The 27,361-nt window shown below is 63.3% G+C and overlaps 2 protein-coding genes across 2 annotated transcripts in view; both read left to right on the forward strand.

The window, feature by feature from the left end:
- The first annotated feature begins 1,329 nt into the window (after positions 1–1,329).
- Positions 1,330–13,080, forward strand: LOC144279259 (uncharacterized). Its single transcript, XM_077840749.1, has 13 exons — positions 1,330–1,416; positions 2,478–2,572; positions 3,213–3,309; positions 4,498–4,754; positions 5,020–5,177; positions 5,893–6,036; positions 6,352–6,429; positions 7,159–7,264; positions 7,492–7,571; positions 9,178–9,301; positions 9,901–10,003; positions 10,438–10,591; positions 11,509–13,080. The coding sequence occupies exons 1-13, from the start codon at positions 1,375–1,377 to the stop codon at positions 12,333–12,335; spliced, it is 2,265 nt and encodes a 754-aa protein (XP_077696875.1). The 5' UTR covers positions 1,330–1,374; the 3' UTR covers positions 12,336–13,080.
- A 3,259-nt stretch (positions 13,081–16,339) lies between these two features.
- RYR1 (ryanodine receptor 1) overlaps positions 16,340–27,361 on the forward strand; it is a 38,415-nt gene continuing 27,393 nt past the window's right edge. Inside the window, 5 exon segments of the mRNA XM_077840750.1 lie at positions 16,340–16,387; positions 22,928–23,047; positions 23,376–23,480; positions 24,241–24,261; positions 26,750–26,824. Of these exon segments, the coding sequence (XP_077696876.1) occupies positions 16,340–16,387; positions 22,928–23,047; positions 23,376–23,480; positions 24,241–24,261; positions 26,750–26,824 (369 nt within the window).

Here is a 27,361-nt window from a genome sequence, read left to right on the forward strand (position 1 = left end):
GTCCCCGCCTGGCCCTTTGGCCGCTACAATCCCCAGCGAACCAGGGATGTGGCTCCCAAGCACTTCTAACGCATCCGTCCCAAGGCAGGAGAGAGACCACCACTCCCCAAACCCCAAACCGAGCAGCTCTGGCTGAGAAAAAGCCACACGCCCCCTGGGTGCCTTCCCCGGGGAGCCAAAAGCCCCCACCCCAGCCGCTAGCATGGCCCAGATCCTCAGAGCTACGCCGGTGCCAAATCCCTGTGAGACTGCGCCCAGCTCCAGCCACAGACACGGTGGAGAAGGGGCCAGTCGGGGCTGGAGCGGGCACCCCTGAATCCCACAGCAATTTAACCCCAGTTCGGGGGATGTACCCAATCCACCCCCCCAATTACCAGCACCATCGTTGGACAGCTGGAGGGGAAGGGGGTGCAGATTGTGGTTTGGAAACCCCCCCCCACACCGAGATGGGACAATACAAACAGGGGCCTTGGAGTCTGTTTCCTACAGAGACCCTCAGAGCTGGGGCTGGTAATTGATTAATTCCAATCCTCTGCTCTTAATTAGCCCTGACGTGAGGTGGGTGGGGTAGGTTGTTCCATAGCAGGACTGTGACTTGTCTAGATTGGGACCCACCCTGGATTCAGCTTTAAGGACTGAAGCACCTCGAAAGGGTTAATTGCAGGCTGCTGGGGGATTGATCTGTCTCTGGGGAGGTGGGGAGAATATTTTGGGGGGCTGCTGCACATTCAAAAGGGGAAAGGTCCACAGACAAATTGGCTCGTTAGCACATCAGCCAGTGCCTGGGAAAGGTGGGGCTAACAAACATCATCCCGCGCCCCCCCCCCCCAACAGGGGAATTTATAAATAGGTCAAAGGGTAGCTCCTTTCCTCTCTTCAGTGGGTTCCCTATGGGCTGCAGGTGCGGGGCCCAGCTGGGCCTAGCAGGGGTTTTCCTGGCTTCTTTGGGAAGGGGGGGGGGAATGAAAGGTTAGAGGGGGTTGACAGGGTAGGATTGGGGGCACCCAAGACTGGAGGGGTCTTGGAGGAGACGAATGGCCAGGATGCGGGGTGGGGACAGGCTGAGATCGAGGGGCAGAGTCAAGGGGATTGTGGCATCTTGCAAAGCTGTAGCTGGCTGAACTCAAGGGGGGGGGTGTCCCCATTTAATAATGAAACAGGGGGGCTGCATTGGGTGCTGGGACAGAGCCAGCCACCCCCAGGCTAAGTGGTTCCCTCTCCTCCTTGCCCAGTTGCACCGCATCCCTTGGGCCCGTGCTGGGGGCAGCTGGGGCCGCGTGATGTGACGGCCTTGGCCGGGAGCCCGGAGCCATGCCCAGCCCAGAGAGAAAGGAGCTGGCGGAGGCTGTTCTCCGCCACCTGCGGACCGCCGGCATGAGGCTCAAGCACTGGAAACCCACTCTGAGTAACTCGCCCGTAAGTGCGGGAGGAGTGGGCCCCAACGGGCCTCCAGGCAGCTGCGTCTGGGGTGCAGCCCGTCTTCGATGGGGGCATGGCACAGCCGGCCCTGCAGTGCCTCTGTGGGAGCTGGAGACGGCAGGTTAATTAACGGGGGGAGGGGGGGAGGAGGAGTGTTTATGATCTGACTGTTGGGACTCCTGGTTTCCCCTCCCAGCCTGGGAAGAGGGAGTTGGGCCTAGTGGTTGGAACCAGAGGAGAGGGGGAGCCAGAACTCCTGGGTTCCATTCCCAGCTCTGCTTGGGCAAAAGGGGTGCCCCCTCTGCCTTGGTTTCCCCACCTGCCATGGAAATGGGGGCCCCCCCCTTTTGCGAAGCTCTTTGCCAAGCTGCCCCACCCCCCTGAACCAGACCGGTTCTGCCTTGGGGCATCCTGGGAGTCTCCCCCCGGCCCCGTAACCGGGTCACGCTGCCGGCGGTTCCCTTGTTGTGGGCGCCGCGTGCATGAAACAGGATGCGCTCCTTTGCGCTTCAAAGCAGCAGCTCCGGTGACCCTATTTCTCCCCCCCGTAAGCCCTGCCCCACTGCCTAGGCCCACAGGCATAGATCTCCTGCCTCGATAGCACCCCCACCCCCCCGGGGGAGAGGCCTTGGAGAGCTCTGCCCTGGGGGCTGCACTGGCTTTCCCCGGAGAGGGCAGATATTGGCGGGGGGACCAGGAGCGAGGGGACCCCCTTTTATCTTCAGCCCTGTGTGAGGTTTCGCTGCGGGGCGTTGGGATGAACCGAGCTGCCTGCTGCTGACTCCAGTCAGACCTGCTGCTCTGTGTCTCATACGCCCTCTACTGCCCACAGCTTGGGGGGAGTTTTCTTTAGGACAGGGGGCAATGGGTCAGCTGGCAGGGAGGCCGCCTGCTCTTGGCCACAGCTCTCCCACGCTGGCCGCAGACCCCATCCTCTGCCCTCCAGTCTGATGCCCAGAGGCCGTGGTGATAGGCACCGGGTGGAGGCCCCAAGCTGGACAGCTCAGAGCAGCGGGCCAGTGGCAAGTCCTGTCTCTTCTCTCTCTCTCCTCTCTCAGTGCCAGGAGAAACCTCCCCTTGCGTCGCCCGCCGGCCCGTTCGGGACCCCGCTGCACGCGCTGCCCCTCTCGGAGAACGTGGTGGGAGTACCGCGGTGAGTGGGGGGGGGGCAGCGGGAGGGCACGAAAGGAGAGCTTGCCACCAGCCGGGACCAGTGTTGGATACGGATCTTAGGAAACGTGACTCCAGTAACTTCATGGTTGGGCTGGAGGGAATGGGGTGGGGGTGGGAGGAGAGAGAGAACAGAGCCCCCCTGCCCCCCCGGCCCAGCTCAGGGTCTTGCAGGGACTCAGTGGCCCCACCCCTGTCTTTGGTAGCCCTTCCCCCACCTCATTTGAGGCATCAGGGGACAGCTACCCAGGGTGTGGGTTGGTTGGGGGGTGGGGGGCTTCTTCTCAGACCACCCCCGTCTCGTGAAGGGGTGACACCGCTCCCTGGAGCAGAGCTCTGGTGGGGTCCAGCCCCTGCTGGGGGGGTGTCGGTAGAGAGCCCCCCTGGAGCAGTGGGTTTCAGAGAGGGGTAAATGGGGTGGGGGGAACTGCCCCCAGGGCAATTGTCTCGGGCTCTCTGTACGCTCAAGCCGACGTGGTGTGGGAGGCTGTCTAGGAGAGGTTTGGCCACAAGACCCCCAAAGGGTTAAGGGGGGAGGGGCTGATGCGGACTGAGAAACCCCCCCCCCCAGCCTGCAGGGTCTTACTGCTGCCTCCGTAGCGTCCCCCCGTGTCTGCCCCCAGGTTCCTGGTGCAGATCTGTGAGGCCCTGCGTCCGCATCTGCACACAGAGGGGCTGTTCCGGAAATCCGGCTCCATGACCCGCATCAAGGCCTTGAAGGTACGTGACCCCCTCCCCGGCTCGGGATCAGGACCTTGGTGCTGTGGGGGCAGCCCCCCCCCCCCATTCGTGATAACGAACCTCCTCACCCGCCCTGTCGCAGGCTGCTCTGCACGTACATCTCAGCCAGCAATAAGGCCCCGGCACGTGGCTGATGGTGGTTAGTGATTGAGCACCAGGCAGGGTGAGATCCGGTGCCTGGGGGGGGGGATGGGGGGGAGGGGAGCCCTCCCCATGAAACCTTCACTCCTGGAGCGCGAGGAGACGCTCTCGGCCAGCAGCAGCAGTGGGCTGTTCAGCTCGGTCTGGGCCAGACGCACGAGGATGTGCTTTCAAAGCACCTTGAACTTGCAGTGGATGGGATTACGTCTCCCCCCCCCTCGTGTGTCGTCCCCCCCATACAGACATGCACCCTGCTCTAACCACTAGACCCCACTCCCCTCCCAGAGCTGGGGATAGAACCCAGGAGTTCTGGCTCCCCCCAACCTCAAGTTGACCCCTCCCTTCTTCAATTTCACTTCCAAAGCCCTCTTCACTCCCAGCATCCGCTCTCTGCAGGGTGGGGTCTGTACGGTGGGGGGTGGGGATGTGGCTGTACATTGGGGGTTGGCGGACTCTATTTGGGGCTGGGGGCCAGCAGCGTCCCTGTGCTCTGGGCTTCCCGCTGCTGCAGGCTGATGAAATCCAAGGGATGTTGCCACAGACCCAGGCTGGAGTCTTGGGTAACACCCCTGCTCCAAGCCTATCCCCCTCCCGCAGCCTGGTGGGAGCCTGGGGTCTTTGCTCAGCCCCTCCCCTGGCCTCCATCCCCCCAGGGGGCAGGCAGGAGAGAGCCGAAGGGGAATCCACCCTCATGCTCCAGGGCTGGAGGGGTCAGGCAGAGGGATTTGGTCCATGCCCAGTGAGGCCTGGCTGGCTGATCCATGGGCTCCCTGTGGGCTGCTCAGCGAGGAGGGGTGACAGCCAGCTGGGGGAGCAGGCTGGGCGGGTCCGGGCTCTGCCTCTGAGCAGGGTGGCAGGATCCTTGTTCAGAGCCTTGCACCGGTCAGCCCTGGAACGACGCCGGCTGGGTGGGTGGCGTTCACCCAGCTTGGGGAAACTGAGGCACAGGGTGGGGCGTGACTCCCCTGAGGCGTCGGTGGCGGATCTGCTTCCCGCCCCATGCTCCTCGGGGCCCTGTCGTTCCAGGCCCAGCTGGAGGCCGGGGAGAGCTGCCTGGACGCGGCCGCCCCCTGCGACCTGGCCGCGCTGCTCAAGCAATTCCTGCGGCACCTGCCCGAGCCCCTCATCCCGGCCGAGCTGCAGGAGCCCTTGTGCCGCGCCCAGCAGCACCCAGCCGAGGGCGAGCGGGGCCCCCTCACCCTGCTGCTGAGCTGCCTGCTGCCCCGCCACAGCGCCCACGCCCTCCGCTACTTCTGCACCTTCCTGCGGGACGTGGCAGCCAGGTGGGTGTGCGCCGGTGCCCCTCACTCCTGACCCGCAGCCCCTGCAATCCCGGCCCTGGGCTCCCCCTCCCCAGCTCTGCCGGTGCCCCTCACTCCCAGCCCTGGGCCTCTCCAGAGACTGCTATCCCTGTCGGGCTGTGCAGTGATATTCAGATGGGGCTGGGACTGGAGGAACTGGGGACCCGGCTGGGTTTGAACCCCCAGCAGCATGGGCCCGCCTCCTGGTGTCCGGCTCAGCTCCCCTACCCCATCGTCCCGCCCGCAGGTGCCAGGAGAACAAGATGGACGAGGCCAACCTGGCCGTGATCTTCGCCCCCAACCTCTTCCCCAGCTGTGTGCTGAGCGATGCGCCGGGTGCCGAGCGTCGGCTACCACTCCAGGCGGGTGCCGTGCAGGCCCTGATCAGCCACGCGCCCCACATCGGTGAGCAGGGCCCCTGCCGGGGGGGACCGGGACTGTGCATGGCCGACCCTTCCGAGAGTGAGACAGACAGCAAGTCTGTGTCCTATGCCCTGTACTGCTAATGGGGATTCCCCCCAGAGCCTTTGGGGGACTGTGAAATAGTTTGAATCCCTGCTGACATTTTTCTAGGGCTTTGCATCCAGAAGTATGTTGCAAGCGGTTTACACAGGGGTCAATGCAGCCACCTCTTGGGTGGGGCGCGTGGACTGTTTATACAGGGACTCCTCGCCTGGCGCTGGGATGCAGCCACTTCTGGAGCGGGGCACGGGGGCTGCTGACTGGTGGCAGGACACCGCTCCGGGACAGGTCCCAATGTCAGTGCAGGGGGCGTCCGGAGGGGGCAGGAGACAGCAGCCCTGGACATGGGGTCAGGGCCTCCTGGCTGTGTCCTATCCCATAATCCCCAGCTCTGCTGAATGCCCTATGTCCAGTGGGCTGGTCTGCCCCTCCCCCCAGCCCTCCAGTGCATGGCTGCAGTTGCAGTGGGCTTTGCCCCCATGCTATGCTGGCTCCCCCCCCCCCGCCCAGCTTTGGGGGCTGGGTAGCAGCAAAGAGGCACCAGACAGATGGGGGTGTCCGGAGGCTGCAAGCAGGTGGCTCTGGGGTGACAGGAAGGAGATTCTTAGTCCCGGGGTGTCTTGGCTCTAAACCCCTCCCCCCCATGTCTCCCCTCTAGGCAGAGTCCCCCAGTTCCTCCTGGACAAATTCCCAGCTCCTTCCCCTGAGCTGGACAGTGGCCGCCAGAGCCAGGCGGGGCCCAGGGATGCCGGAGATGGGCTGGCAGGGCGGCACCAGAGGCTTCGCCGGAGGAGCGTTGGTGGTGAGGGTCTGGGTTCCAGCTCGCTGCCAGGCACAGGCAGAGAACCCAGGAGTTCTGGCTCCCAGCCCCCTGTTCTGACCACTAGTCCCCACTCCCCTGCCAGGGCCGGGAAGAGAACCCAGGAGTCCTGACACTCTACTCACAGACAAGCCCCTTACCCTGCCAGTGTGGGGCCCCCCCCAAGGGGTGTTCAACCTTCCAAGATGGGGTGTGTCTGCCCCTATCCTAGGAGGGGGGGTGCTGGCCCCAGGGGGCAGGGATGTGCTGGGTGGCGGGCGCTGTGGGGTTGTATCCGCCCAGTTTCCTGTCTTGCAGAGATTGTGAACGGGGCCCTGACCAAACTCCGAGTGGGGCGTGGTGCCGGGGGGCCTCTGGCCCAGGAGCCAAGAGTGGGTGAGTGCAGGGCTGCTGGGTGGGGGCATGGGGATGGGGGCTGGCTCGAGGGGGGGCAGCTGGTACTGTGGGGCTAGGACAAGTACAAGGCCACTCTCAGCCCCTGTGTTTCAGTGACCCCCAGCTCCTCCCCCGCCCCCATATTGGGTGTCCCCAGATCCTCATTTGAACAGTTGTGGAGAGGGCTCTGGGCATCCTAAAGTGCTTTACGCGGCATGCGTAGAGACCCTTTGCCTGGCACTGGGATGAGGCCAACTCTGGGGTGGGGCGTGGGGCTGTTTATACAGGGATCCCTTGCCCAGCATGGAGATGCAGCCACCTCTGGGGTGGGGCACGGGGGCGCTTCATACAGGGACCCCTCGCCCGGTGCTGAGATGCAGCCACCTCTGGGGTGGGGCATGGGGGGCTGGTTCACAGCCACGCAGCAGTTTAGGACTGGAAGCGAAGAGCAGTCCTGGGCCTGAGGGGGTAGCTACGAAAGGCCACGCTGCGTTCGCACCTTGTCTGAGTAATGGCACCTCCTGCAACACCGGCCCCCTGGGGCAATGGGGCCAGCCCTGACTGCCAGGGAAGAGCACCCCCTGCAGCCCCCCACAGGGTCTCTTCCATGCAGCGACGGGGTGCATGAGTTGTGGGGGGGTACCCTGCTGGGTCGGGGAGAGGCCGTGGCAAACCTGGGGAACCTCCCCAAGCCCGTGTGGACCCCAGCCCCCCCTCTCCTCTCCCTAGACTCCCCAAGTGTCTCCAGCCTGGTGCCCCGGACCCTCCCCTTCGGCGCCAAGCGCAAGGCCTTGGAGGAGCTGGCCCAGGAGGCCCAGCTGGGCACCAAGAAGCGGTAGGCAGCTCCTTGCCGTTCCCCTGGGGGGGCACCGGGGAGCTCAGAGCAGGGGGCGGGCACTGGGGAGCATGGTGTGGGTGGAGCAGGGGGATGCCAGACTGCGGGGAGGACCCAAGCATTGAGGGGCACCCAGTTTCCCGGGCACATCCTACAATGCATGCTGGGAACTCTGGGCAGGCGAGCCGGTTCCGGTCCCGCTAACGCTGCCTGCATGCCCCTTGCAGGAGACCCGCCGTGGGGCCGGCTGGCTCAGATCTGTCCACGGACGAGGCCGGGGACCCCTTCGATCAGCCCCCAGATGATGGTACGGCCAGGGGGGCTGACTGCCCGCGGGGTGCTCTGCCCTCACGGCAGTGAAGGGTGTTAGGGTCTAGATAGTCAGGCCTGTCTGTAAAGCCTAGACTTGGAGAATTTAGGTATTTTTATCACTTTGCTCGTTACAGGGGGTTAAAACAAAGAATCAAAATCAGTCTGCCAGTGTCTGGGCTGCTCTCGCTGTGACAGTCCAAGGCCTGGCTCTTTGGCCAAGCGGTCGGGGCAGCCATCAGCCGGGAAGTCCTCACCTCCCAAACCAGTCACACGGAAGTAAGGTGGTGTTGGGACAGGACCGTCTCCCGAACAGCCCGATAGCGCCCGTCACCACCCGACAAAGAAACAGATCTTCAGATGGTTAAAGAGAACTTGGTTTGATAATATCTGGCCTGGCAAGAAATCCCTTCTCAATGGTTGTGGGTGTGAAACCCTCATGACATGCATCCGACGAAGTGGGTGTTCACCCGCGAAAGCTCATGCTCCAACACGTCTGTTAGTCTGTCAGGTGCCACGGGACTCTCTGCCCCTCACTTCTGTGTGTTTTACCTTTATGGCCCCCACTTTTCTATGGTCAATCTGTCTGGTTCTCTAATTGTTTCGGTCTGCTGCATAATTAATTTTGCTCGCTGTCCGTTAATTAGGGTAGTGCGATATAACGGGTTAGAGAATTATTTTACACTGTTAGGACTGGTTAGCTGGATTTCAGTAAAATGATTGGTTAAGGAATAGCTGAGATGATTACTATGTAAATTAGGGGCAACCAGGAAGAAAGTTAAAAGAACGAGGAGTCCTTGTGGCAGCTTAGAGACAAACAAAGTTATCTGAGCATAAGCTTTCGTCAGCTAAAGCCCACTTCATCGGATGCATGCAGTGGAAAATACAGTGGGAAGATATACACAGAGAACCTGAAACTATGGGGGTTGCCATACCAACTCTAACGAGACTAGTCAATTAAGGTGGGCAATTATCAGCAGAAGGAGAAAAAAAACTTTTGTAGTGATAATTAGGAATAAGTTAGAATTCGAAAATAAGGAATTTGGATTTAAGCTTGCTGGAAGTTCACCCCAATAAACATCGAATTGTTTGCACCTTTGGACTTGGGTTAGTGTTGCTCTCTGTTCACACGAGAAGGATCAGGAAAGTGGGAGGGTGAAAGAATAAACCCTCTAACAAGGGGCCCCAGCCAGGATTGGGGCCCCCGTCGCTGCATGGCCACAGTCTCTGCCCCAGAGAGCTCAGACTCCGGTAGGATTTCAAACCCCATGTTAGAGGGGGAAAGGAGGTGCGGGGGGGCGGGGGGAAGTGTCCTCCTCAAGCCATGCCACGAGTCTGTGGCAGAGCTTGGGATAGAACCCGGGAGTCCTGGCTCCCAGCCCCCCCCGCTCTAACCACTAGACCCCACACCCCTCCCAGAGCCAGGAGAGAACCCAGGAGTCCTGGCTGCCAGCCCGTGCGCCCCCCCCCCCTGCTGTAACCATACCCCTCTCACCTATCTCTCCCCCACATAATAGACAAGCATCTATTTTCTCCCCCCCCAAAATACCAGACCCCCCCCGCCCTGCTCCTTGGTTGACCCCTCTGCCTCCCCTCCCCACCAGCTCCAGCCAGCCCCCCTGAGGTCTTCGCCAACAGCCCCCCAGAGTTGCCCCCTGCTGCGGAGACTCTGCCTCCCAGCGCCGGCCTGCACCGAAGGAAGAGCAGCTGCAAGAGGCGTCCTCGGAGGTAAGGTGGGGGGCGGGGGGGTTGCCCCACTGGTAACTGCACTGGGGTGCCTGCTCCTGGCCCACAGCTGGGGCAATGGCTGGAAATGCTGGTTTCTGAGCTGGGGGGCTTCCGGGGAGCTAGGCGCTGCACAGACGCCCCCCAGAGCGAGATCGGGGGGCCTCCGTGGGGCCAGGTGTGTGCAGACCCCCCCCCCACTGAGATTGAGGCTGCCCATTGTGCCTGGCACTGCAGACACCCCGACCCCCACAACAGCTGGGGAAACTGAGGCCCAGAAGATGCTGGGACTTGCCCAAGGTGCCTCCAGGGAGGTGGTGGCAGAGTCAGGAATTGAAGCCCGATCCTCTGGGTCCCAGCCCTATGCCTGACCCCCGACCGCCCCCCGGCCATCAGTGTAATGGCTCCCAACTCGACACCCACCTCCCGTGTGTGTGTGTGTTTTGCATTGGCTCATCCCTGTTCTGTGCAACGGGCAGCATTTGAAGCCCGGTGGACGTTTCTGGCAGTGCCTGGCTCTGGGGGCTCCCCTAATGCCTGCTTGGTGCCCAGCCCGCCCCATCCTGGGCAGCTGTCCCGATGCCCTGCTTCTTCCCATCCAGGAAGCTCTCTGGCCGATCCGCCGGTGGCTCCCCAGCTCCCTTCGAGCGGCAGGATGCGGGGCGCAAATCCTTGCGCATCTTCGCCCACAGCGGGAAGGAGCAGGTGAGTAACTCCAGACATGCGGGCCCCCTCTTTGGCCTAGAGGTGAATCCCTGTTAGCAGTATAGGGCTTAAGATGCGTGACGCTGCAGCGCAGGGTCCATCCAGCAGGGGGCAGCAGTTCCACACACCTAGGCCAGCTCATTGCAAGTTCATTTGTAATCCCATAGCTTGGGTTGTGGAAAAGAACTCCGGCAGCTTGGGGGGCGGGGGGCCGTTTAAAGGGGTGTGGGGCAGAACCCAGATGTCCGAGCACTTGTTTAAAGGGGCCGGCCTCCTTGTGCCATGTGCCTGCTTGCTCCCGGGGGACAGACCTCGGAGCCCTCCCCTGGCACCTGGCCACGGGCCCCTCCAGGTGCTTTCTAGCTGCGGCTCTGGCCCCGGGGCCTGTCCCAGGTAGCAAAGCCCCAGCCCTTCTCCCTTTCTCCCCCCTGCAGCCTCCCCCGGGCCCCGCCAAGCGGGACGCCAAGGCCCCCGAGCCCAGCAGCTGGCATCTGATGAAGCGGATGGTGGCAGACGCCCTGGAGGGACACCGAGCCCCGCAGAGCTGGGTCCCGCTGCCCTTGTCCAGTCCCACAGAGCTGGATGATGGTACAGCTTATGCCTTGGGGGTGGCGTAATGCAAAGGCCCCCATCTTCTAGGGGTGCGGGCAGGGCCAGATAAAGGGAGTGAGGTTTGGATCAGAGATGGGCATGGCACAACCTGTTCACCTCCCCTGCGAGGCCCCCATCAGCATCCTTGGCTGGCACCCATCCGGCCTGCTCCGCCATTGACCTGGCTCCCCCTTCCCAGCCTGCGGCGCTGAAGGGCGGGTGGGTTGAACCCCGTAACCCCAGACGCCGCCTCCCCCCTCCCCCCCGCAGCAGCCATGCTGCGTCTCGACCCAATGGTGAAATAGCTTCTTCCCGGCCCAGTTGTCAAGTGTTGTAATCGGCTGGTTTCAACAGAGCTGGGCGGGGCGTGCCAGGGGCGGGCGGGGGTTTAGTGGCTTGGATCTACAGGCTCATCTTCGCCCTTCCCGGGGCCAGAGAGCCTCGGCGCGCTGGGGGTCTGTTCGCATGATACCGACGCAGCTGGCAAGTCGAAGATCCCAACCGCTTAAAGAGGTCAGCATATAAGCTGCTGTGCCCCACCCCAGAGGTGGCTGCATCTTAGTGCTAGGTGAGGGGCCCCTGTATAAACGGTCCCACCACCCCACCCCAGAGACAGCTGCATCTCAGCGCTGGGTGAGGGCTCTCTGTATAACCAGCCCCCGCACCCCACCCCACCCCACCCCAGAGGTGGCTGCATCTCAGTAGCGGGTGAGGGATCCCTGCACAAAGACTCCCAGTGCCCTGCCCCAGAGCGAGGGAACCCTGTACGAACAGCTGCCACGCTGCACCCCCGAGGTGGCTGCATCTCAGTGCTGCGTCTGATTTTGCCAGGCACCGAGCGGCCCCCCACGGTGCGGCTGGGCGCCGGGCCCCAAGTTGGCTGGGGCAGTGACGGGGCCATGTCTGCGTTCCAGGGACACCTGCTGTCGAAGGCCCCGCTGCCGGGCAGAGCAAGCGAGACCCCGGGACCTGCGCGGGATCCGCAGATGCCAGCAAGAAGCCTTGCGCCACGGAGCTGGACCTGGAGGCCTGGTTCAGAAGCCGCACTGGGGCCCCCCGCAGACAGCAGCGGGCCCTGCGCAGGTCCCTGAGCTGGCCTGAGGGCCTGTCGGGGGCAGAGGGCAGTGTCGACGACCTCCCAGGAGCAGCCAGGTCGGGAAGCTCCCCATCCCGCCCTGGAGGAGGTGAGAGGGAGCCGCTGGATGGCACCCCAGGGAGCCGACCTGGTCCGGAGCCGCTGGGCACCCCCATGCTGTGCGTCACGCTGGCCCCCGGCAGTGCTGTGCCCGGCTGCCTGGGGGCCGGAGAGGGTGGCCCGGAGCCAGAGGGGGAGCGGCCGGCTCCTGGCTCTCTTTCCCAGCGTCTTCCCGGCCCCGACGGTGCCCCCAAGCGCCATGTGAAGCGACTGACCCTGGCCTTCCCGCGCTCCACCGCCCAGCCCGCCGGAGCCGGCACCCCCAAACGGGCAGCCCGGGGCCGGCGCTTCGGGCGCTCGCTCAGCCACGAGAGCGCCCTGCCCCTGCCCGCTGGGGCCAAGGCCTTGGGGCGGGGCGACCCCGGCCTGCAGCCCCCCAAGAGTCCACTGAGCTACTTCCGGGCCTGTGGGCGTCAGATCTTCGTCAGCCACAAGCGCCTCACCCTGGCCTTCGTGGGACTGCGGGGCCGGAGGGAGCCGGGCACTGCCGTGCCCAATGCCAGCCCCCGGGACGTGGCACCCAACCCCCGCCTGCCCCTCCTGTGACCCCCAGCTCCAGCAGCTGCTGGGGGCCAATTGGTGTCACTCCCCAAAATCCCCACTGCCGGGTACTAAACTCACCGCCAGCCAGGACTCCCTGGATCTGTGAAGGGGCGGGGGGTCCATGGTGCCCCCCCTTGATGTGCTGCGTTCCCCTGCCTTCTGGGGGGCAAACTGGGCCTCGAAGTTTGGAATCCCCTAGGCTGCGGCTGAGCCCTCCCCTTGCCCTCTGGACCTCTGCGTGACCCAAACCGGCTGGGGCACCCCGGCTGCCTTGCCCTAGTAGCCACGTCCTCTCCGGGTCCCGGCGGGCATGCTGTGTGAGAACTATGAATTCTTTGGGCATTTCAGCCCCCGGCCGGCCATTCCCGAGCCGCTCTGTGCCCTCACCCGCTGGCCTCTGGGAAGCTGGCTCGTCCTGGGCTCAAATTCCGAGGCCGATTTCTCCGCCGGGGTTTTTTACCCTGTTATCGCCTGGTACCAGCTCCTCGCGCCTGGGTTTCTGCTGCCGGCTCTTTCGTGCTCTGGGCTGCGGTTTCTGCATTTCGCTGTGGGGTGGAGGGGGCGGGGGGGTGAGAGAGCACTGCTTGCTTCTGGAGACGGGCCGTGATGTGTGTATGAAGTGTAGGGACTGGTGTCTTTTCCTGAGCCGGGGGCGTGCGGGGTCTGCCCTCGGAGTTGCACTCAATCCTTCCGAAAGCAAGAAGGCCCACGGGGTCGAAGTTTCTTTCCTTTCAAATGTTTAAATTTCTTCCAGAATAAAAAGGTTTTTTTAAAACTTTTTTTTCTTCTTTTTGCACCCAAAGAAGCGGCGAACGGTCGGCCAATACTGTGGAGTCCCCTGGGTGTTTGCTGCTGGGTTTCCTGCACAGGGTAGGATCTCTGCTGCTGGACTGAGGGGGCCAGGGGATGGCTGTGCTTGGTGTGCGTGGGGAGAATGGTTTGATTTTTGTAACCGAGGAGAGGCTGTGGGATGTGGACGGACAGACCTGCCTCACTGGCAGTGAGATAACACCTGACATTTCAACCAAACCCGCTGGCCTCCTTAACGTACCATAGGCTGGGCTCCCCAGCTCTCAGAGCACCTGACGGGGGGACGAATTAACCCCCCCCCTTGGGTATAGATGAGGAAACTGAGGCAAAGTGACTTCCCCGAACTCCCAGTTCCCCTTCTGGGGCTGGAACCCAGGAGCTTAGAGCAGGGGGCCAGGCACCAGGACTCCGGGGTTCCAGTCCCAGCTCCGGAAGGGGAACTGGGAGTTAGGGGACATCCCCAGCTCTGGGAGGGATGGGGGGTGAGCTGGGAATAGATTCCAGGAGTCCTGGCTCCCTGCCCACCCCCATTAGACCCAACCCACACACACCCCCCCCCAAAGCTGGAGGAAAACACAGAAGTCTTTGGTCTCTTGCCCCTTGAATGTGGGGGGAGATGCAGGGCAGAGCTGGGGCCCCACATCTCATCCAGTCCCAGGGCTGGCTCTGGCCCCAGGGACAGGCCGGTGGGGGGCATCCTGGGCTGCATGGCTGGGGCTGGAGCCTGGTGGCTCTGGGGTCTGGTTGTGCACTGAGATCTCTGCAGCAGAAGGACACCTGGGGGTGTTATCCAGCTCCCCTTGCTGCTAGTGTGCTGGGGCTGACTCTGTCCCCCACGCCCTCCCCTGAGGGGAGATGGGGCATCTCTCCCTGCCCGATGGCCAGGGCCCAGGGCAGCTTTGCAGCAAGCCACTAAAAAACCCCATGAACTGGGTCACACTAAGGGGCTGATGGGGGGCACCATAAATCCAGCTTTCCAATACCCCACCTTCCTGCCCCAGCGCTGGCAGAGAAATAGGACGATGGGGAGGCCTCGATCCCAGCTGGGTGTGGGCATTTCTGAGCAGCACCTGGCATAATGGGGTCCCTGACCCTGGCGAGGGGGGGTGGCTCTGGGTCTTCCTGCCTGGCACCTGGACAGGCAGCCCAGAGCTGGGGGCCAGGCCAGATTTATTTGATTTCAGCAGCTGATCTGCAGAGTCACCCGGATCTTCCCAATTAGCGCCCGAAGCCCCATGACTGTCCTTGGCTCCCTTTTCCTAGGCTGCTAATTAATGACACAGGCTGATTAATTTCCACCCCAGCGCCCTCTAGCGGCCTCCCCAAAGAGCAACCTGCCCTGCAAAGCGACATGAATCAACGGGCAGGAACCAGGGCCCGGCTCTGGATTCAGTCAGAGTCTTCATAGCTGCGATGGGCACCGGGTGCTCAGCCGTGGTCCCGGCAGCCCCGCAGGAACTGGTCTAACGTTGTGTGGTGTGATCTTTTCCCCCTGCGACTTTTCTCTGATGTTGCAGTGTTAAGACAATATTGTTGTATTATTTCTGGCTCCCTCTCGGTATTACGGGAACCCCGGTGCGCCAGGCGCTGTACAAACACACAACAAAACCACCCTCCCCTTTCCCCGAGCCCTTCCAGTCACAGTCCCTGCCAAGGGCCAACAGCTGGGTGCAGCCAGCTGGGAACCTGGGCCAATGATGAATTTCAGGTCTGCCTCTCCAGCATGTGGCAAAAAGCAAACAGGCCTTGGGGGCTGACCAGCGGTGGGCTCTGGGCTCCAACCCCAGCCCCCTCACAGATGCCCGTCTCTGCTGCATTAGTGGGATGTGCCTCAGTTTCCCCATCTACACAAGGGGGATCATAGAACGGCATCCGTGGTAGACTGATTTTTAACAGAGAGTTTCTCTCTTTACTCTGAAACCTCTCTTTACCCCTGCTCCTATGGCCGCAGCCGGACAGGGCTAAAGGGCAGTATGTTTTATTTCCCCTTCCCAGGTGGGGAGAAGCCCTTATCATGGCTCCCCAGGTCCGGTGTGCTGGGACAGCCCCTGGGAGGACCCTTTCAGTCTGCCAGCCCCCCTTTGGGGCACTGGGGTCAGCCCCTCGGTTTCAGCACCTCCTGGGACTGAAGCGAGGACCCTCCAGCCCCCCGTGTCAGGCTGTGAGCTCCCCTCAGGGCCGGGCGCTGGAGCCCCCCTGGGCCAGCGGTGTGAAAATGGGTGGGCTGCTTGGCTAGCTGGGCCGCAGCGCAGAGAGCCCTGAGTGTGGCCCAGGGAAGGGGATGTGGCAGCTACTCGAGTGGGGGCTGAGCCGTGCTGGCTGCTGTCTCTCTGCCCCCTGCCCAGCTGTGCCCCCACTTCCAGACACGTAACCCCCCCCCCATCCCATCCCTCTCCTCAGTCCTTTGTTCCTCTTCCCGGCCAGAAATGGTCACCTGGACCCTAGCTCTTTGTTCTCCCAGGGGGTGGCCTCTGGCAGAGGGGGTTGGTGGTCCTAGCTGGGCGAGGGGCCCCAGCAGCCAGCCGTCCATCGCACCTGGTCCTCTGGGTCCCGGCAGAGATTAACCCATCTTTTCCCCTCACCTACTTAAACATTCAGTATATTGGGGAAACTGAGGCACACACACAAAGGGCCCGGTGGGATCTGGGCAGCATGGCGACACCTGCGACTGGTGCGAGGGAGCTGCTGGCCAGGTGAGGCACCTGCCTTAGCTCCTAAACCAGTGGGAGAGCTGAGAATAGAACCCAGGAGTCCTGGCTCGCAGACCCCCCACCCCCGCTTACCCCCATTCCCTGAGCAAGGGAGAGAACCCAGGAGTCCTGGCTCCCAGCCCTGCCCTGGGCTCTAAGAGGGAATTTCCTGGAGTCCCACTAGACTAGGGCAGCCTCGTCGGGGCGGCGGAGCCACACACAGCTCACCCCCCCCCCCGCACTGGGGGGCCAGGGGCCCCTTCCCTCCCAATGCACACCCGCTCTCTGGGCACCTGCCCCCTTGCTTGTGCTCGTCCCCCCCCTCCATTCATCCCTTCTCTCAGCCTTGCGCCCCCCCCCCCGGCTCCCCCCTCCAATCGGCAGCGGCTAGGGGCGGATCCAGGGCCGCTCCCCCGCCAGCTGCGGGCAGCCCGGCCCGGCCCGGCCCCTCACTGCCCGGCTCTCCCCGCTGAGCGGCCGGCCCGAGCCCCGCAGCCCCCCGCAGCCATGGCCGAGGGCGGGGAAGGGGAGGATGATGTGCAGTTCCTGCGGACCGTGAGTGGGGCAGCAGGGGGGAAGGGGAGAGTGGGGGGAGCAGTGGGGAAGGGGAGAGTGGGGGGAGCAGGGGGGAAGGGCAGCAGGGGGGAAGGGGAGAGTGGGGGGAGCAGTGGGGAAGGGGTGAGTGGGGGGAGCAGGGGGGAAGGGCAGCAGGGGGGAAGGGGTGAGGGGGAGCAGAGGTGTGGGAACTAGGAGTGGGGAGGGGGGCTGCAGCACCCCCACCCCCCGGCTTAACGTGGTTTCTATCACACCCAGGGTTCGCAGTCTGGTTTAATGGGTCTCAGCGCCCCCCACTATACAAACTGGTCCAGTGCTCCTGGGGAGCCGTGGGGAAGGGGCAAAGGGGGTCAGGGGCGGAGCGGGGAGCCGCGGGGAAGGGGGCTCTTGGGTCAGGGCCCAATGGAGGGGAAGGCCGGGAGAATGGCCAGGGGAGGTGGAGGCTGAGCGAGCCCGGTATGTCCTTGGGGTCCCTCTCTGCCTAGCGGGGTGGGGGGGTGCATGCTGACACCCTGGCCATGTGGCGGGTAGAAGAGACAGGGTAGCGGGGTGGGAGTCTATGGGGGTGAGGGGAAGGATCCTGGGGGGGCAGAGGGGACAGACAGGGAAGTTGCCTTGAGCTCTGTGATAACCCCTGTCTCTAACCGGCCCCCTCCTCCCCCCCATGGTGACATGGGATAATTAGCTGACTTTAGCGGAGGGGGGGGGAAAGAGAGGGCGTAAATACCATGGGAATGCAGAGAAAGCAGCCCCCCGGGGGGACAGCGTTTGGCTCAGCCCCTCCCCTCTGTTCTTGCTGCCCCGTCCTGCCCCCCCACCCCAGGTCCTCTCGGCAGGGCCTGCTGAGCCTAGGAGCAAGTGGCTGCCAACAGGTGTCGTGGGGGGGGGGCAGCTGGTTTCCACCCATCCCCCTGTTTGGCTCCCACCCAGGGGCCTTCCAGACCTGAGCTGTGTTCCTGGGAGAGCTGCGGGGTGTCTTGCGCCTGGCTGTGCAGCGCCTGACACAATGGGCCCAATCTCTGTCCAGGCCTCTGGGCATTACTGTAAAACACCTAATAATAGCCCTGCCCAATCCCTTGAGCCCCTCTGGGTGGATACTTTAGGCACCTGGTGTCACTTCTGTCTGTGTTGTGCTATTTGGTTTGTGCCAGGACGGAGGGGTGTGCGAAACAGGGCCCGTGTGCGAGGAAGGAGGGGGTGTGCAAGCTGGAGTACACATGCCAGGAAGGAGGGGTGTGCAAAGCAGGGCACGTGTGCGAGGAAGGAGGGTTGTGCAAAGTGGGGTGTGTGTGCAAGGAAGGAGGGTTGTGCAAAGTGGGGTGTGTGTGCAAGGAAGGAGGGTTGTGCAAAGTGGGGCGCGTGTGCAAGGACCCTCAGCCGCCAAGGTCTCAGATTTCTGAGCTTTATATAACCGGGCTGACAGCTGGCTCTATTCATCAGGATGGCTGGAATCTGGGGGGAGGGGAGCTCTGGGGGGCAGCCCCGTGGAAGGGTTAAAGGGCCTGCGGGTGTCGGATCCCTGAGGGTCCCCGGTCTGGGTTGTGGCCTGTCTGGGGGGTGCCAAGGCTGGTGCTGGAACTGTCTGGCTCCCTGGCTCGGGGGATGTCTGGCCCTGATTGCACCATAGGGCAGGGACGGGGGCTGCCCGTGTGCGGGGAACTGTACTGATTAATAACCAATCTAAAGTGAAATGAAACAGATGGGGGTAGGGGTGTGTGGAGCATATGGGGGTGGAGCTTGAGGCCTGGGGGTGGAGCTTGGGACAGGGTGTGGCATGTGGCGGTGGAGCTGGGGACGTGGGGGTGAGATGTGGTGTGGGGGGGCGCATAGGGCTTGGGGTGGCAGGGAATGTAGGGAGTGGAATAAGGGGCATGTGTCTGTTCTGGGTGGGGTGTGTGGATGGGGCTTGCCCCACAGAGGCAAAGGAGGTGGGGAAGGGGTGAAGAAAGGAGCAGGGTGATGGGGGACAGTGACCAGTTGGAGGGGGAGGGGAGAGGTGTGAGGCCACCTGCGCTGGCTGCGGGGAGGGGAATCCCCAGGGCCTGTTGGTAGCCGGCCTTTGTTTGTTTTGGAAATGGTTTTCCTGGGATGCAGTGCGGTAGGGGAGGGGAGGCAGTGAAGAGCATGGCTGGCTGAGCTGCAGAGTGGTGGGGGAGGGGATGCAGTGGGGGAGCGGGGCTGGGGTGCAGCGTGGTTAGGGATGCAGTGGGGGAGCGGGGCTGGGGTGCAGCGTGGTTAGGGATGCAGTGGGGGAGCGGGGCTGGGGTGCAGCGTGGTTAGGGATGCAGTGGGAGAGCGGGGCTGGGATGCAGCAAGGTTAGGGATGCAGTGGGGGAGCGGGGCTGGCTGGGATCCAGTGTGCTGGGGGAGGGGATGCAGTGTGTTGGCTCCCCCTGCCCCTGCTGGTGGCTCCTGGTCCCAGAGAAATCCCCGCGGGGGGACAAGGCCGCGGCTAAACTCACAGGGCCCAGGAAATAACCCAGAGGCAGAATGGGAGCCAGGACTCCTGGGTTCTATCCCCTGCTCTGGGAGGGGAGTGGGGTCTAGTGAGTAGAGCAGGGAGGGCTGGGTGTCAGGACTCCTGGGTTCTCTCCCCAGCTCTGGGAGGTGAGTGGGGTCTAGTGGTTAGAGCGGGGGGGGGGGGCTGAGAGCCAGGACTCCTGGGTTCTATTCCAGCTCTGGGAGGCGAGTGGGGTCTAGTGGTTAGAGCGGGGGGGGGGGGCGGCGGCGGCTGAGAGCCAGGACTCCTGGGTTCTATCCCAGCTCTGGGAGGGGAGTGGGGTCTAGTGGTTAGAGCTGGGACAGCGGTTGTGTCTACACCACATTCTCCGTCCGTCCGGCTGCTGCCCCAGCGCTCTGTGCCCCCAGCAGGAAATACGAGTACTTGGTTTCATGCGCCGAAAAAAGACGGGGCCGGCGCGGGGTGGGGGGGGGGCCGTGTCCTAAATTCAGCGCAGCTGTTGGGCGGGGGGACGCAGCAGGGAGAGCAGGAATCTGCTGCTGGGTACATTTTCCTCCTGGTTTGTGCATGAAACCAAATATCCCGCCCGCGTTACACTGCCACAGGACCTGGGGGGCAGCCGCAGCTGGGGGGAGGGAATGGGGACCAGTGGTCAGAGCGGGGGGGGGCGGGGGCTGGGAGCCAGGACTCCTGGGTTCTCTCCTTGGCTCTGGGAGGGGAGTGGGGTCTAGCAGGAGCCAGGACTGTGTGTGTGAGTGCAAGTGGGGAGGGCTGGGGGGGCTCCGCACCCCCCCCCCAGCACAGGCCGCACCAGCAGCGATGCGCGTGGCTGGGTGTGCAGGAATGAGTCTGACAGGTGCAGGCTCCAAAAATAAGCCTCCAGCCTGAGACGGGAGCAATGGGGGGGGGTCCCATTTCGTCCCAGAAACCTCCCCAAACGCCCCTGCCCTTAAAAGCCCGGCACACCCCTTGTTTCTCAAGGGCGTGGAGAGGGCGCGGCCAAATCCCCATTTCCTTCCATCTTGTCCTCAAAGCCCAGTCCCTGGCGGTGCCGCCCCTGGGGGCCCTCGGGGGGGGGGGCAGGCCAGGGCTCGGTAATTGCTTCGCGGAGCCGGTAATAGCTGCTCCCCCTCCCCAGAGAGGAGCCGTCTATTTTGAGCCGCGTGCGTCTCTTCAGAAGCCTTTCCCAGGCCGGGGATCTGCCCTCGCCCGGGCATTTTCCGGGCGGCGCGGAGGTGGGGCTGGGGCGGGAACGGCCCCACCTTGGCCCCCTACTTCCTTGCCACCTGCTCGGTCCTGCCGGCCCGGAGCCGGGCTCTCGCATCACGGCTGGAGTCTAGCTGCCGAGGGGGCTGGGGGGCAGGGCAGTCTGGAGCCCTGGCCCTAGGCAGATCTGTCTGCTGGGGCTCGGGCTGGGGGGGGCCACCCCACCCGCTGTTCCTGGGGGGCTAGGGAGGGCTCAGGCTGGGATGCTGGATGTTTTCTTCACTGCTCAGGTCAGGGTGCCCTTGGGCGGCCGCTTTGCCTCCCAGGGCTACGATCTCATCCCCTTCGCAGGAGGCTGAGGGGGCTGAAGCCCCAAGAGGGCCCAGCCTTTGTCACTGACACGCCAGGACTCCTGCCAGGCCTCGATGGCCCCCACCGCCTCCCTGGAGCCACCCTCCGCCCCACTAGTTCAGGGACCCTCTGCAACCCCACCCCTTCTCCATGCCACGGTCCCCCATTCCCCCATGCCAGAGGCTCCGCGTACCCTTCCTGCCCAGGGTTCTGTGCTGAGAGGGGAGGTGACCTTGGGGTTACGGCATCAGACTGGGGCCAGGGGATCTCGGTTCAATCCCTGGCTCTGCCACTAACTTCCTGGCTGACCTTGGCTAAGTCACTTGGCCTCCATGGGCCTCAGTTTCCCCATCTGTAAAATGGGAATGATTGTCCTTCCTCTGGCTGCCAGAGCTCTATGGATGTGGGGCAGGGACTCTTTCTTGGTTGGGGTCCTTGCAGCGCCTGGCACAATGGGGCCCTGATCTAGGTAGGGGTCTGGGCAGCGCCCGGCGCAACGGGACCCTGATCTAAGTGGGGGACTCTAGGTGCTACCGTACCACACACAACACCCACCCCCTGAGCATGTGCCCTTGCCCTGGCGTATTGAGGACCCAGAGGCCCTGGGGGAGGCTGATTCCTCGGGGCAGGGGTCGGGGGCGTGGATGGGGCAGTCGCAGTGGGTGCAGACGCTGGGCAACAGCCTGCGTGGTGTGGGTAGGGCTCTGGAGATGCAGGAGGCACAGGTGCCACCCCTCTCCCTAGGCCGGGGGGCAGGGCAGAGGCCTCCCATTGCTGTGCCCTGGCTTGGTGGCCGTGGGGCGGCTGAGCTCCCTGCAGGGGGAGGAAAGATAGCACAGCGGGTGCTGACCCGGCACATTCCCCTGTGGAAATAGCACCTGCCTTGTAACCCGAGTTGTCCCGGGCAGGGCAGTGACGGGGAGCACCCTACGTGGGGGGGGGCAGTTGGGGGGTGGGGATGCGCCTGGATGGGTCTCTGGAGGCTGGTGGGTGGGAGCCAAGCTGTGGGGATGGGCTGGCAGGGGCCTGCGGGCCGTGGGGCGTGGCTGGGCCAGTGGGGAGGGAGCTGCATCTACCTGGCCGTCATGAGAGCTGCTGGGTGCTGGCAGGGCGCTGAGCTCTGCCCCCCAATTCTGAGGGTGGCAGGGGGTTCTCCCCCCCCCCCCCGAATGCAGCACCACCCCACAACCATCCTCAGCACTATGTCTTTGGCTGCTCCGCCCGCCTTGCGGCTTTAAGAGGTATCCCGTCACTTCCTGTCTTAAAATGCAGGGCAGTGCTCACCAGCCCCCCGCTCCCCACCCCAGAGGTGGCTGCATCCCAGCACCAGATGAGGGTTCCCTGTATAAACAGCCCTCGCGCTTCACCCCAGAGGTGAAGTCGGGTTGAGGGGTGGGGAATGGGAATAGAACCCAGGAGTCCTGGCTCCCAGCCCTCCCCTGTGCTAACCACTAGACCTCAGTCCCACCCGAGAGCTGGGGAGAGAACCCAGGAGTCCTGGCACTCTGCCCCCCGCTCTAACTCCTGGTGTGCGCGGCTAATGGGCGCCTGTAGGCTGGCGCCCGGGCAATGAGTTCTGCTCCGAGCGAGCACCGGCGGCCGGCTGCTGTAGCTCACTGAATGTGCCCCCCCCGCCCCACTTACGGGGTCTCTGTTGTGTCTGAGCCTTCGCCCGCCCCCACAGCCCCGCTCCGAAGGGGGCTAATTAGCCCTGGCCTGCGCTGGGCTCGATCCGGAGTGACTCCGGTTTGATGCTGCTGGAGCGGCCGGCTGCCTCTCCGAGTGCAGTGGGTAGGGAAGAGCCAGGGTGCGGGGGGGGATCCCCCCACTGACGGGGAGGGCCAGGTGCCCGCGGGTGCTGAAGCCTGGGCACAGGCGGCTGCTCTGAGACTAGTTTACGTCCCGGCCTGAGGGGGGAACCTGCCTTGATCCCCCTGGGCAGAGGGGAGGGGGCATTTGGGGGGGACCTGCAGGGACCGTTCACTGTGTTTTGGTCGGTGGGGGGGCCTCTGCAGGAATCCCCCCCCACCGGCACCGAAGGGGAGCGGGGTCTAGGGGGTTGAGCAAGGGGCTGCGCGTCAGGACTCCTGGATTCGATTCCCAACGATAGCACAGTCACGAGTGGGGGTGATCCATACCCCCCTCCCCTGGCTGTCAGCCACCCCATCCCCTATCAGCTCCCCCCCACGGCCCTGTAACCCACCCCCAGCCCCTGTCACCCCCTCAGGCCCTTCCCATGTTACACAGTGCGGGGCAGGGGCACCGAGGGGTTCGTCCCAGTCCACACAGTGAGACAGTGGCAGAACCTGGGATAGAACCCAGGCGTCCTGGCTCTCAGCCTCTCCTTCCCCCCGCAACCACTAGACCCCCCCCCCGCTCCCCCTGAGCCAGGGTAGAACCCAGGAGCCCTGGCTCCCAACCTCCATCCCCCACGCTCTAACCACTAGACCCCCCTCCCCTCCTCGAGGCTGGAATAGAACCCAGGAGTCCTGAGCCCCCCGCCCCGTCTCTCCTTGCCCCAGGAGGATGAAGTCGTCCTGCAGTGCTCCGCCACCATCCTCAAGGAGCAGATCAAGATGTGCCTGGCGGCCGAGGGCTTCGGAAACCGCCTCTGCTTCCTGGAGTCGACCTCCAATGCCCAGGTGAGCCCTCGGTGCCCCCGTCCCCACCGGGCCCCGGGCCGGGGATGGGGGAACGCGAACCTGCTGCCCGAACCCCTCCCCATCTCCCACCCACCTTTGCAGCCAGAATCCGAGCTCCCTCAGCCCCTTCCTCTCCCACAAGCGCCAGCCCCCTGTGGGAGAATCCCCCTGGGCCATTGCAGTGCAGGGGCTATGACACACGCATCACCTCCAGTCCTCTCCTCCTTCCCCCACCACTCCCCTTGGGGCTGTGGCTCCAGGGCCGCGTGTCTGGTTCCCCATTGGGGATGGCAGAGCCCCCTCTGACCCTCTTCTCTCCTCCCCGCAGAATGTCCCCCCGGACCTGGCTATCTGCTGCTTCATCCTGGAGCAGTCGCTCTCTGTCCGCGCCCTGCAGGAGATGCTGGCGAACACTGTGGAGGTGGGCAGCGAGGTGAGCGTGGGGGAGGGGGGGACGAGCTGGAGGGGGGCATTGCCTGGGGGAGAAACGGGAGGCCCTCTTCCCCTCCCAAGGCTGTGCTTGTTGGCCCCGCGGGTGTCTGGGGCTCACTGGGGTGTACAGCGGATGCTGGAGAGCGGAGCGGGAGACGGGGGGGGGACAGTGGGGGGTGGGGCCGCGCTGTGGAACCGGAGAACGGGGGAGTGAAGCGATCAGGGAAGGGAGATGCAGGGCGAGTCTCGGGGCTGGAGCGGAACCAGGGGCCCATCCAGCCCACTGTCCCATCACTGGCTGCTTCCGAGGAATGGCCCAGAACCCCTGCCCCATGGGACCTTCCCGCCTGACCCCCACGACGAGCAGCCCTCCGAGGCCCCCTGGCTCCTCTGGGCCCCCCTCCATTCTCTCTCGCTCTGGCTGGGCTCCGCATTGATGCCCCGCCTTTTCGTTAACCTTGCCTAGCACAGGAACCTCTAGTGGCGGGGAGTTCCCCAGGCCGCCGGCGAGTTGGGAGGAAAAGGCCTGGCTCAGGCAGCTCTTTTGACTATGTCCCCTTGTCCCCTCACCCTCTGCCCCTGGGTTATCCTGTGCCTTTTGCTCATGGAGAGGCAGCGCTGGCAGGGGGGGTCTGCAGTGCCCTGGATGGGGGTCCCAGCCAGCCCTCCCTCCCTCCCTCCCCCCGGCAGGCGGTCGGTTCATCTCTTCTCTTCTCCCTTTCTCTCTCCTTTGCTTCTCCACCCATCTGCCGACGCTCTAGGGTGTCGACTTGGACAAGTGGGTATGTGCCGATTTCACTGCAGTGACCCTCCCCTTCCTAAACACCCCCCACCCGTCTCTCACAGGCATCCGCTGGGGTTCCCACCTGCTCCCCCGGCAGCCGCTCCGGAGAACGGAGCGTCCCCTTCGGAGCTAGGGCGGCCAAATGGGACCCCCGCTATCTCGGCTAGAACCCCCCAAGGGCCGTTCCCATGGGGGCAGGGCGGACACTGTCTCCTGAATCTCCCACAAACCCCCTTGATTTGCGTCCCAGGGGACGATGCTGATTGTGCCCCTTTGCCTGGCTGCCGGAGGGTCTCCGAGTGCTTTGCCAATTGGATGCTGCCCCACGACCTCCGCGCCAGGCCAGTGTTTGCCTGAGGCCGCGCACTGAGTACGTGGCAAAACTAGAAAGGGGACCCAGGAGTCCTGACTCTCAGTCCTCCTGCTCTAACCACTAACTCCCAGCGCCAGGCAAGGGGTCCCTGCATAACCAGCCCCTGTGCCCCACCCCAGAGGTGGCTGCATCTCAGCACCAGGTGAGGGGTCCCTGTATAAACAGCCCCCATGCCCTGCCCAATAAGTGGCTGCATCTCAGCACCAGGTGAGGGGTCCCTGTACAAACGGCCCCCATGCCCCACCCCAGAGTCAGCTGCATCCCAGTGCCAGGCGAGGTGTCTTTCACGTACCATGCAGCGCACTGGCCGCGTTTGGGCCATGCTTCGGGATCCCTGGGTGGAGTTGGGTGGTGGGAACAAAGGAGCCTCCGTGATTCCCCTTTTACCCCGATTGAGACAAGGTGGAAACCCCAGTGCCTCCCCTGAGTAACCCTTTCCTTCCTGGCAGCCCCCCCACACACCCCGACACCCCCTTCCATCCTTCGCTCCATCTCCCCGTGACCCCTCCTCTCCCACTAGCCCCTCCCATTCCCAGTTGCGGTGCTGTTTTGATCCCATCCTCCACCATCCCTCCCTTCACCGCATGGTCCCTAAATGCCAACAGGCTGAGCCCCCCGGCGTGGGGCACTGTGCAGGTGTGGGGGGGTGGGCTGGGGCAGCACGTTTGGTCTGCCCCATGGACTCGCTCGGCATGCTGGGAGTGGAGACTTCTGATGCAGGGTCTCTCTGAGCCTCTTTAACCTACTAGCTGTGGGTTGAGACGGTGCACGGCAGAGGGGGCAGGAGCGCTCCTATAACAGAGTGGTACCATGCACATATAGAACAATACGGCCCTTGCGACCAGCAGCTTATTATAGTGCCTGTGAAATAAGGCGCATGCCAGGCCCACGTAATACTGGTCATATTACTTCAATATGGCCTGGGCAATATTGACTGTAGGAGATGGCCCGCATAACACTGATCATATACAGCAATATGGCCCGGGCAATATTGACTATATGAGATGGCCTGCATAACACTGACCATATACAGCAATGCGGCCCCGGCAATATTGACTATATGAGATGGCCCAGGTAACACAGATCATATACAGCAATATGGCCCGGGCAATAATGTGGGCATAACGTGCAGCAGTCCTCCTATATGGTCATATGCCTGTTTAATAATCATATAATAAGCCATATTATATGATCATACATGGTAATAGGGACCATGTAGTGACCACGTGACATGGCCCATGTTATAATGATCATATGTAGCGGGATGGGCCTATAACTGGCCCTTGCAATAGTCACCGTAGATACACTGGTAATAAGGCCTGTACAATAATGACCATGTGTAGTTGAGTAATATGGCCCATGCAATAGAGACCGCGAACAATACAGCCTGCCCCGTACTGACTGTATATATTCTAGTAATATGATCCGTAAAATAATGACTGTATATTCTCTAGTAATCCGGCCTATGGACTGTAGAACCGGAGCCGTTATTATTCATGGTGCCAATAGATCGTGTTCGGTTGGCAGGTGCCATGTAATAACAGGAACCGCATGTGGGCCAGTGGGCGTAGGGGGAGGGGGTTTCGCCTGGTATCCAGCATCTCCCATGCCAGACTTGACCTGTACCTGGACTCCGGCCGGCAGGGCGTGGCCTTTCCTTCTGACAGCGTGGGGGTGGGGAAGGGGCAGCATTGGCTCCCATGGGGGAGCTGACGTAGGATGGATGCCACTCTCCCCACCCCCTCGCATGCCCGGGGAGAGAGACAAGGGCTCGATGCCACGTCAGGTCAGCCGGGCCGCTCACTGTCCTGGCCCGTTAACCCTGGGCTGGATTCTCGGGGCTCAGAGGCTGGGTGGGTGCTGTGGGCCGGGGGGGAGGGACAGAGGGGAGGGCGGCATCGCTCATGGGCGATGGCACCCGGGACCCCCTGAGTCGCTGGTCTGAATGAGCTCATGTCAGCGGTAAGTTGGTCCCCAGTGAGATGAGTTCAGCAGGTCTCAACGCTGTTATTAGCCCCTCCGGCTGCTTCCCGGGTTGTTGGTCTCACCCGTCCTTCGGCGGGCGCTGAGTTCCCTCACTGACGGTCACCTCCTCTTGTCTGCTTCACCCCAGTCTTCACAGGGCGGCGGGCACAGGACCCTGCTCTACGGCCATGCCATCCTGCTCCGCCATTCTCACAGCTCCATGGTGAGTGATGGGGGGCAGGGCGGGGAGCAGCGCAAAATAGGGCGGGACGCCGGGGTGATGGGCCCAGCGGCTGGGCTGCGGTACAGGGTGGGGACACGTGCCGGGCTGCACGCCGGGGTGATGGGCCCAGCGGCTGCAGTGCGGTGCAGGGTGGGGACGCGAGCCGGGTGGGACACCGGGGTGATGGGCCCAGCGGCTGGGGTGCGGTGCAGGGTGGGGACGCGTGCCGGGCGGGACGCCGGGGTGATGGGCCCAGCGGCTGGGGTGCGGTGCAGGGTGGGGACACTGTTGTACTTAAAGTACGGCACAGGATCTTCTCAGGGGGAATAAGGCAAGGACTACCTTTGCTGGTAATACATATATCAATTAACACTGTATCCTATGCGTATGATCTATATATTACACTCCTGCACTCACACACACACGCTCCGTCTTGTTGTTGTTACCAACTAGTTGCTCCCCTTAACTTCACTGGCCAGGTGAGTTAGATGGAGGAGGGGTGGAGCCGGGGCTTCTGCCGATCCGGATCGATGCTCC

The sequence above is a fragment of the Eretmochelys imbricata genome, chromosome 23, assembly GCF_965152235.1.
Source record: "Eretmochelys imbricata isolate rEreImb1 chromosome 23, rEreImb1.hap1, whole genome shotgun sequence".
Lineage (NCBI taxonomy): Eukaryota > Metazoa > Chordata > Testudines > Cheloniidae > Eretmochelys > Eretmochelys imbricata.